Below are 10,481 nucleotides of genomic sequence, written 5' to 3' on the forward strand. Positions count from 1 at the left end.
GCGGCCGCGGCTCTTCCGGCGTGTGTCCGCCCGGCGGCTTCGACATCGCCTCGTTGGCCGCGCTCGGGAGTTATAACGAAGGCGTCGCCGTGCCGCCCGTGGGATCCTTCACGCACCCGCAGCAGAGCCACAGCCGGTGAGTGCGGAGCGGCCGGGAGCCCTCGCGGATCCGCTGTAGTTCCCGGAGCGGCGTGGCTTGTTTTGTTCCAGTACTGTGGTACCTGCACGTGAGGATCGCGTTGCTTGCTTCGCTGCCTTGAAGTCTGTTGCTGAGGGGTGAAGAAGGCTTCAAAAACGAAAGGAACGTGAGCGAATTTACTGAGACCTTGATCACAGGCTCGTGGAATGGCTGAGGTTGGAGGGGAGCTCAGGGATCCCCCAGCCCTGCCGTGTGCTGGCTGCCCACAGCTCAGGCTGCCCAGGGCCCATCCATGGCCTCGGGCACCTCCAGGGATGGGGCACCACAGCTCTGGGCAGCACTGCCAGGGCCTCACTGCCCTCTGAGCGAGGCATTGCTTCCTCACATCCAACCTCAATCTCCCCTCTTTAATTTTAAAGCCACTCCCCCATGTCCTGTCACTATTAGACCATGCAAAAGTCACTCCTCTTCTTGCTTGTAAGCACCCTGCAAGTACTGGAAGGCTGCAGTGAACTCTCCCCGGAGCCTTCTCTTCTCCTGGCTGCTCTCAGTGTTTTCTCCCATTCTGTACATGTATCTGGGATTGCCCCAGCAACACATGAATACAATGCTCTTGGTTTTATTATACATCGTAGCTTCTCATGTGCCCAATTTTTGAGCCTTCTAAGATAAGCTCTTAAGGTCTGATGCCTTTTAAAAATCAGATTGCTTTTTGAAATATATGAACACAACATTTTTACGTAAAGACTTACACAATTCTGTCAAATGTTGCTGTTTGGTTACATTTCATTTGAGCATGTTGCCATGAGATAACGTATTAAGAGGCTGCAGTTAGATCACACGCTGCTTCCTTAGCTTTTGCATGGTAGCACGGTTGGATTTGCCCCTTGGTGAAAAAAATAACTAACATAAAGGAGAAGAAATGATCGGGCATTTTGTGCGGGGAGCTCAGCAATTACAGCCCTTCCGTGACTTTCTTTGGAACAAAATGGGCCTTTTAATCAGAAATTTCCGCTCCCTTCACAGCTGGTGATGCATGGCAACTGTTGCTCTTAGCATTGTTCAGGCTGTGAGTGAAGTTTGAAAATCAATGTCACAGGAACATATTATATGTACCAGCTAGTAACTATTTCTCTCTATTTTGCAGTGTCTCTGTTCGATGTGGAAAGAAGCATAAGCTAGAAGAAGAGTCAGAAGGGTAAATTGAATTTGTGTTTTATATCCTGAAAAAAAATTAATTTCAATAAGTATTTGAGCACATCTTATCTACAAAGTACATAGGAATGGAACTGCTTCCATCGTTTCAATTTGGAACTTCCACTGAACTGCACATAAGCCCAAACCCATTGCAGTTTCTTCATTAATTGTATAGTACTGATTTTCTTGTGTGGGTACCCATGTTTTAATAAGAGCAATGTTGATGTATTATTTTGTAGAGGTTTCCTTTTTGCAGTTTGTCAAGCTGGGTGAAATGTACGTGGCTTTCTCTAACGTATTGTCCTGTAGAAAACCACATTTCTCTTTGGTCAATTGTAAACTTGTTTTGTTTCCTAGTTGTCCCGTGAAGAAGAAGAGACTGACAGGAGCCAAAAACTGCCCTCAGAATCCCAGCACTGAAGAGTGGATTCTCTGTGCAGGTCAGCAGGCAGCTGGGGAGGTAGCAACAAGTCAGTATGGTGGTAGCCATCCTGAAACTGCCATGTTAGAAATTCCCTGTGAAGAAATGGAGCAGACAATGGGGGAGCAGCAATGCGAGGTTGCTCGCAGGAAGCTTCAGGAAATTGAGGACAGGTAAATGCAGGGATTGACTGGGTTGGCTTTACTAAGCTTTACCTTTTTTTGGTGGATATTAAGGGGTAAAACTAGCATTTACAATAGTGTTACCTGGTTGCTGAGTCTGGGATGAACCTTCTGTGTGAGTGGTCTCTGGTTTTCTGAGTGTTGTGGTTGATAATGTGATCTGAACTTGATGCAAGAAGAAGAGATGCTGAATAAGCAAAACCTTCTCAAAATCATCACACAGCATCAATATGCTGTACTGGGTCTTTAGCTTTTTTTGTGTGGATCCAGAGCTCACATTTTTAACTTCCATTATCTATTCAGAATTGAGCTCAGCTTGTTGTCTTTTTTCTCCCCTCAACAAATCACAGCTTGTTCTATGATTAATACTAAAAATGCTTGGGTTAGGTATGAATTTGTGAGTGTGCAGAATAGCATGAATCAAAGATCTCTTTCCTCATATGTAAGTCTGAGGTTCATCTTGTTAACTGTCAGGTGGCTTGGGAGTGGGAAATGGGGTGGCTCTTGTCAGTCCTCTACCATCATGTAATAAATGCACTGTGCATTCTTGCCTTTCAAAGACTTTTGGGAATGTCATGTGTATATATCAGTCGACTGTAGCTGAGCTGGTATTCCAAAATACTCTAAAATGTCTGCTGCAGACAGCTAGAGAAGCAAAGAAGTTATATAAATTTAGAAACCAATTTTTTTTAGATGAGTACTTAACATATTAAGTTGTTGAAAGGATGCCTTTTTCATGGGTAAATAAGAGCAGTCATTTTTCTTCACTTGACTATACCTGCATTACAAAGTATGTTTTATGCCTCTCAGAGGATTATTTCCCACCTTTCCCAGCTACTCTACTAAATTTTCTTTAAAAGTTTTACCAAGAATAGAGGAGATGCCTCCAGTTTGATCTGGATTCCTCAACTTTTTGTACTGTTTTAATCTCAGATCGATGCAAAGTCTTTCAAGATTAAGACATATATTCAATAGCTCTTGATTAATTCTCAAAATTAACAGATGGGGAGCTGAGCAGGCAAAGTTACCAGGTAACTGAGACTCACTGTTGTAATAGGACTGAATTGTATGCGTTCCCCAGAAGTGAATGTGGTTTATGTTTTCTTAGTGTCATTGTGCACTGCTGGACGATGCAAAGATAACAGAGCTAGCTCAGGTACCAGAAGCTGCTCGAGTGGCTTCTATGGTTGCAGTCATTCTTAGGGTATATTGGCCCAAGAGAGACTTGTGTTAACACGGCCCCGCTGCTTCTGGTACCCCAGCCTAGGCCAGATATCTGCACTGTACCATGCAGTGCACGTGGATAGAACTGTAGTCTGCAGTGGATGTGCCTGTTAAAAGTGTGCTCAATAGTGTTTATTTCCCTCTTCCCCCTCCATTCCTAGGATAATTGATGAAGATGAGGAAGTTCATGCTGATGGAAATGTTAGCAATCTGCCCACTCTTATCCTGTCAGATACCCTTAAAAAAGGGATGAAGAGGGATTTTGGTGAAGTCCTGACAAAGAAAATAATAGAGTCTATGTAAGTTCTGGAGGAAATCACGGTGCTATGTAGTTAACACGTGTAAATGAAAAGAGAGACACAGTGTTGTGTTTGTGGAGATGTCCTGAATTAGTGCATGATGCAGCCAGCGTTGTGGCAGAACAGACCGTTCACCTGGTCAAAACCAGGAAAAACTGTCCCTATGTAAAACAGAATTAAGTGTAACTGCAGCGGTCATCAAGCTGTCTGTTTTGTACCCCTGATTTGTACAGAGTGAAGTATTTTGAATAAACGGTTATGTCCTCATTGTTACATATCTGGGTTCCCCAAAGAAGGTCCTCAAGTGAGACCAGCAATGCTCATCGAGTTTGGTGGAAAACACAGGGTTAGAATTAGAAGTAATGGAACTATTTAAGGAAAAGAAAATTGAATAGGCAAAAAGTTGGAATGTGCATCCTGGAATATAGTTGCAGGCTAGCACAGTGCATGAAGATATTCGCTGGTCTTCTGCATTTAGCAGTTGTGATTGCAGAATTTTAATTTAACTGACACTCCATCCCTTCTAGGAGCCGTCCTTCTATGGAGCTGGTGCTTTGGAAACCACTTCCTGAATTTCTCACAGACAAACTGAAGCCTGTTTCTGTTAAGAACTTCAGGCAGCAGAGTACTGAAGGGTGTCAAGCTAAGCAGTCAACAGCAACAGCTGCTTTTGACCCACAGACTGAAACATTCCCTGAATCACAACAGACTGCCATGTCTCCAGATCCATATGCTAGTTTGGGAATCTCTGGATGTGCAGAAGAAGAAATGGAGCTGTAGATCCAAATTGTAGACTGAAAGTGGTGACCTTGTGATGGGTTTTTTTTATTGCTGTTGTTGTTATTTTGATACCTTCTTTCCTTCTGGTTTGTGTGAATCTGAAGTTTGGTTATGTTTTTTTGTTTTCCTAGTAGCAATTGTAAGAACGTGGATTGGCCAGACACAACTTTGGGAAACGTTATAAAAAGATAATTCTGGTCTGTTAAATATTCTTATTTTTACTGAGAAGGCAACCCAGAGGCCTTTGGAACAAGGAAGCAGCTTTCCATCTTTGTTAATGATGAAATATCCTCCTAATGTCCTTGGAAAGGTTTAAAATCCAATTAACTGAATGTTATGGTGGCTTAAGCCACGCTTTTCACTTACTGAGCCATTTAGACTGGTGCATACACTATGCTTGGTCAGTTACTTCTATTCACATTAGAGAAAGGTATTGAAAGGAAGACAGGATCCTGAGTCTAGTCAGAGTCAGAAAAGCCACCCCTGTAGAAATACAGCTCTTCACACAATTGCTGTTTCATCTGCAGCTTGCACTTGATGTAAACTCCAGTATTGAAATGATACGTTCCTTGGTAAGGAAGGAATGTTATGGCTGAGCAGAACTCTCTTGCTTTGTGGAAAGTAAAACTGGCTACTAACTTGGAAGGTATCTATTAACTATAGTCCTCTTAGGTTTATGGTCTCATAAATGTGGGGTTTTTAATGCCCCTCCTCTCCAGATGGCACAAAGTCTAGAGAGAAGTGGTTCCCAAGCCAACTGATGCACATTTGACATCGTGATGTGATTCTTTATAAGCATTGAGTTGGCAAGTCAGTTCAAGACAGCATAACTTGATTAAATAAGAAATTTCCTTTAATTTTGCTAGAGGTGGATGGGTCAGATAAGAGCGAGCTGATTTTCTGAGGTAAAGGGGGTCAAATGCTGAATGCCAAGGTAAATAAGTCCCAGCCTTTGAGATTGCTGACACTGACGGTGAAGATGCTTGTTGTTTGCATGAGGAAACCTGGATTTATGGGCTAAGCTAGAACATGCCATCAACATGATGCCACAGAGTTTATACAGACATATGCCAAAATAATTTTGTATCCTGCTTAGGGTGTTAAGGAATCTTCAATGCACTATGGCTCACAGCTTTTCTCCATGCACACTACTTCTATTACACTCAAACAAGGCAGAGAACGTCATCTTCTAGTTTCGAGTCCTCAGCCTTTTTCAGAGAAACCAAAAATGAGGCTTGAGAAAAATTCCAAGTAATAGATTTTGTCTCCACATCCCAGTCTGTATTTGACATCCTGCTAGCACGAAGGAGCAAGTACACTGACCTCAGTAATGCAGCTGTCTGCATAAGAAAAAATATTCATCCTGTGCACAGCTAATTGATAATCCTTGTGGGTTTTTTAAATGTTTAAATAAGTCATAGTTGAAAGTTTGATTTTAAACTTGTTTTTGCAGTCATTATTTTTTGGCTCAGAACAGCAGCTTTCTTTGAAAGTTATCCCTGTTAGTTAAATCCTGTGTCTATCTTGCTCTTCTTGTTGAAGGTTTTCTGACGTTTGCTGTCTCTGGCTAAAATATTTCAGAGTTTCACTAAAAACATTCCAACATTGGAATAGGTATTACGCTGAAAACTGCTATCAAAGTACCATTCTGGGACTTCGGAGAGCGTGTGCAACTTTTTCTTGCTCTTATAGCTATTTCAGAGCTACAAATCTCTTGCATGTAATGTGTAAAATTTCTTGTGTATTATTATACTGTTGAACTTGCTTAAAACATACAGCCTTTGACCTGCTGCTACATGGCTTGAGTATAAAGTAATGCAGCTCGGGGCAGGCTGTAATCATTGCGGGTAGAAAACGTGGTGCCTCTAAATATCTATTTTTTTGAGGTTGCAGGATTGTAGTGACAGCTCAAGATTGGGACTGACTTAGCTGGTAGCTCTGATGCTAAATAAATGGAAGAGGAAGGATAACAATTCCAAAAACACGTAACCATCAAATTTTGGCATAGGTACAGAAAACTCTGAGAAGCCAAATGTTAGATCTAGATGGTTTCTTCCCTACTCAACATACTGAACGGACAAATTGTCCATCAAATTAACAAACATTGACCTCTGTTGTTCTGCCATCTGAAAGAAGAATCTACTGGCAGACTATTGACAAAGACCATGAGATGGGAAAGAACTGCATCCCATGCATTTGCTTTGGTTTAGATTTATTTTAAAATTTGTCTAAGTTATTTATGCTGTTACTAGGAAAGAAGAGGGCTGAAGTGCTTCAGTTGGTGGGGGAGGAACAGAGCGTGGGTAAAAGTAGGAACCAGTTATCTAGAAAGACTGAACAAAATCACTGCTCTAGGAACTGGTGAGGACAAACTACCAGGGATTTTCACACTTCTGTATTTGTAAGAGTTTGATTTGTTGTTGCCTTCCTTAAGAGACTTTATTAACTCTGTTTGCAAGGAAGATAGAAACATGATGCAGTATTAGGAAAAAGTTTTATTTTGAAATATGGAAGATCTGATTCTGGTCTGTCTTCTCTTGGGGCCAAATCACCATTTGTATGTGAGTTTTTCAATAAATTTTCTGAAGTATTTTTAGATGGTGCAATTAATCCTTAATAGTATGAACTACATAAGAACAGTACGGTAACCAGGTACACCCAGTACAAGCTCACTAGACTCAAGTCTGGTAGATGCTCGTGCTAGCAAAAATCCCAAGTTCTCTGAAGCTTCCAGATACCCAACATGAGATGTGTGCTTTCTGGGGAGCGAGCCCAGTAATACCACCAGCCTGTATCAGAACCCACACTGACAGTAAGCCTCGCTAAGCCATGCCATGAAACACCTACAGCTGTGAAGATGAAGAGGGAACAAGATGGCATAAGTAGTACTCCTCTTTTGTCTGCTCCAACAAATTTGGGGTGTAAATTTAAACTGTCCATTTCCAAATGTGGTGGGAACGGGACCAGCAGACACCAAGTTCTTTAAGACCCAACATTTGTCGCTCACTGAGATGTGTTTTGATCTGAGATAAGAGGAAATAGCACGCTCCTGAAAGCAGGCAATCTGTATCCATGTCACTGGGTGGCAGTGTTGCTGCTACTTTAATTGGTTAATCACACCTGGAGAGCTGTGCACTAACAATTGAAGCTGTTTTCAACAGCAAGTACTGAGGATTGTTTACTTCATTTCACACGACCTTTACAGTTCATCCCATGGATATTCGCTAACAGCGCTGCAACTGCTGAAGCATCATAGGTCAGCACAGGCCTAGCCCTCCAGAGATCAATCAGAAGAGCAGCTACAGGCAGCTGTGCTAGCTTGAGGTGCAGAAAGACCCACTCTCCAGAAACACCTACAGAGTTCAAAGCTTCCAGAGGCCCAGATACTCCCTCCCCCCCCTCTACTGACATACAAGGCAAGAAATGAGCTGCATTGCACTTTAATTGCACCAACATAGTTAAATAAATTGGAGAAAGCAACTCTACATAGCCAACAGAAAACAAGCATTTACACAGTAAATCTGTAAAATGTACAGACCATTTAGTTTTAAACCAGCTGTCTAAACACGGATGTCCCAATAAAGCTTTCGGTGTTAAAGAAGAGTATTTTGATTTTCAGGTTCATTCTAAATTGCCGAGTTACTGAGAAATTAAATTTCTTTTCTGCTAAGAGAACACTGAATGGGAGCAGTGGGGGACAAAAACACCGTATTTTTTTTTCTTTACCAGTAGAAATGAATGGCCATCACTACATCTACCAGCATTCATAGGAAGAAACAAGCAACGCTTTTCTGAATACAATCAATTCCACCCCTCTCCACCCCCAGAAGGGTATATCCTGTTACCCTGCCAGGAGATAACCAGGGACAATTAACACTACCAAATTAGACACTGATCAGTTGAGGAAAGAGTTCATTGGCAAAGCTATCCTCCCAAGTATGGTCAGTGTCAAGAGGAGAGGGCATGTCACTGAAGGGTGACAGGGATCCTTCATATCCAGAGTCACTACCAGCATCCAGCAGATAGCTTGAGGCTGCAAAGCTATGATGAGAGGGAAGCAGATGAGAGATACCCAGCTCAGGCATTAAGCTGTCTACAGGTTCTTCTTTCACAGATACTGGGACCTCAGCAATAGCTTTGTCTTCAGGTGGAGAGAGAGACACTTCCTCAATTTTCACAAGCATATTGGTTTCATTGCCCATTTTAACAGGAAACTCCAGTATTAAGGGTTTTGTGTACACATGATCAAACCTTATGAGTTCATTAATGGCCTCCAGCTTAGCTGATGGGGACCCCAGAGAGGGAGAGGGGGAGGTCGGTATGGAATTTGTTTCTCCACACATCTCTTCCTCCAGCTTTTCCAGGCTGGATGATTCTGAATCAGCACATTTGAGAAACATTTCTGGGTCCAAAATGTCCAGTAATCCGAACAGGAGATCAGACTGCAGAATAAAATACTGTTTTAGAAAGACGGCCTACTACTGTAACAACACAATCACTGTGGCATAAGTTCACCTTCATCTGAAAGGAAAGGTGCACTAACATCACCACACAACTGCAGTTTTACCAAGAGCAACTGTCAGTTACTGATACTGGTAAGACAGTCACTGATCAGAACTACTTTTTTCATTAACTCTAGAGAGAGAGAACTAGTAGAGAGCAGAGGGTAGTAGAGACTTCCTAACTCCACGCTGACTGCCTATTAATACATCATCAGTATCTTAGACTCTTCACATACCAACACCACAGTACCTACTGGCTCTAGAGAATAAGTTCAAGCACCAGGCACAGGCAGATCTGCCCATGACCAAAAGGTATGAAAGCTTTAAAGCTTTCAGAGTCTTCAGGGTAGGAAGAAATTCATACCCGATTGTCTTCAAGCTCCAATTAAACATACTCATCAATAACCAAGTTTGTTTTCAACAAATTACAGTACGTAGTCAGCATTTATATGCTTTTGCTGTATTTGCAGGCAGTATTTTCTAAGATAACAGAAACTGAACTCGCTGAAATTGCATTAACATTTCCTGGACTCATGGGATACCTATTAGGTCTTCAGCCACAAGTAGGGTATTCCAAAGCTTAATAAACAAGCTATCAAACATCAGAGACTTCTTAATAAAAAGCTCTGAAGTAAGTCCTTAGGCTATTTAGGACAGGAGCAGATGCTCACCTCAGAATCTGAAGAGTCACTGCCATCAGAATCCATGTGGAGGTTGTCAGAAATGGTGACAGCTGGGCCTGCACCTGCTGCAGAGGAACACGTAGTCTGAGTGCTGCGGACTCAGCGGACCCGGTCACCAACCTGATGTCATCCACCTGGGATTCCTTCACAACCTGCGTGAGGAAAAAGCCCCATCAGTCACAAGTGTTCTGGCAGGCAAGATGCACCCTCAACATCATGCACTTCTGCAAACACTTCCATTAGGTTCTTTGCTTACTGTGCAGTATCAGATGAGGTGAAACCACTTTCTACGGTGGCTCAAGCTTCCCCACCCATCGAAATCCATCTTGCTCACCACTGTTGTTTTGAGACACGCATAAATGACTGTAACAGCTTGCTTTCTCTCCATCCCTGGAGGTGCCCGAGGCCACGGATGGGCCCTGGGCAGCCAGCAGAAGTGAGTCTGGCTGATCTTTACGGTTTCTTCTGAGCTCAACCATTCTACCTCACTACCAGACACAGAGCACACCCACGCACACGGCCGCCGTTCCTCACGGCACACAGCGCCTGCTCAGCACACAGCCGCTCCTGGCAGCTCCACTCCGCCCACGGCGACCTCAGGGAGCGACACCGCCGGACTCTGCCCGGCCGGGGCTGCGGGCACTCACCGTAGACTCGCACTCCGGCTCCATTTTCAAAGCGTCCAAGCCCAGGCGGCAGCGGAGCTCCCGGTTCTCCAAGGAGAGGCTGCCCGTCTGCTCCCGCAGCCGTTGGTTCTCCCTCAGCAGCCGTTGGTTCTGCGGATATCGGCGCGCGGTCAGATCGCGTCCCGCAGCCGCCCCGCACCCCTCGGCCCGGCGCTCACCTCCTCCTCCAGCTCCACCACCTGCTGCTCCAGCTCCGTCATCCGCGCTTTCTTCCTGTCCCGGGCGCTTTGAGCCGCCACGCGGTTCTTCAGCTTCCTGCAAGGCACGTTGCGGTCACAGTGCGGGCACCGTCGGCGGCTCCGCAGCCCCTACCGCACGCCCCCACCGCCGCCCCCCACTCACCTGCGCAGCGCCTTCTCCTCGGGGCT

The 10,481-nt window shown here is 44.1% G+C and overlaps 2 protein-coding genes across 2 annotated transcripts in view; one reads left to right on the forward strand and one right to left on the reverse strand.

The window, feature by feature from the left end:
* Nucleotides 1-6,834, forward strand: part of CCDC117 (coiled-coil domain containing 117) — a 7,143-nt gene extending 309 nt beyond the window's left edge. Inside the window, exons 2-6 of the mRNA XM_010720388.2 lie at nt 2-136; nt 1,287-1,337; nt 1,694-1,930; nt 3,325-3,462; nt 3,990-6,834. Of these exons, the coding sequence (XP_010718690.1) occupies nt 2-136; nt 1,287-1,337; nt 1,694-1,930; nt 3,325-3,462; nt 3,990-4,242 (814 nt within the window). The 3' untranslated portion in view covers nt 4,243-6,834. The remainder of the gene's footprint in view (nt 1; nt 137-1,286; nt 1,338-1,693; nt 1,931-3,324; nt 3,463-3,989) is intronic.
* An 832-nt stretch (nt 6,835-7,666) lies between these two features.
* On the reverse strand, nt 7,667-10,481 carry XBP1 (X-box binding protein 1; the record flags this gene model as incomplete). The annotated part of the gene is made up of 6 exons (XM_031555904.1): nt 7,667-8,684; nt 9,416-9,526; nt 9,562-9,579; nt 10,075-10,203; nt 10,272-10,368; nt 10,456-10,481. Coding segments are annotated over 6 exons (939 nt in total), but the record flags the coding sequence as incomplete, so codon positions are not given.

This window comes from Meleagris gallopavo, chromosome 17, assembly GCF_000146605.3.
Source record: "Meleagris gallopavo isolate NT-WF06-2002-E0010 breed Aviagen turkey brand Nicholas breeding stock chromosome 17, Turkey_5.1, whole genome shotgun sequence".
Classification (NCBI taxonomy): Eukaryota; Metazoa; Chordata; class Aves; order Galliformes; family Phasianidae; genus Meleagris; species Meleagris gallopavo.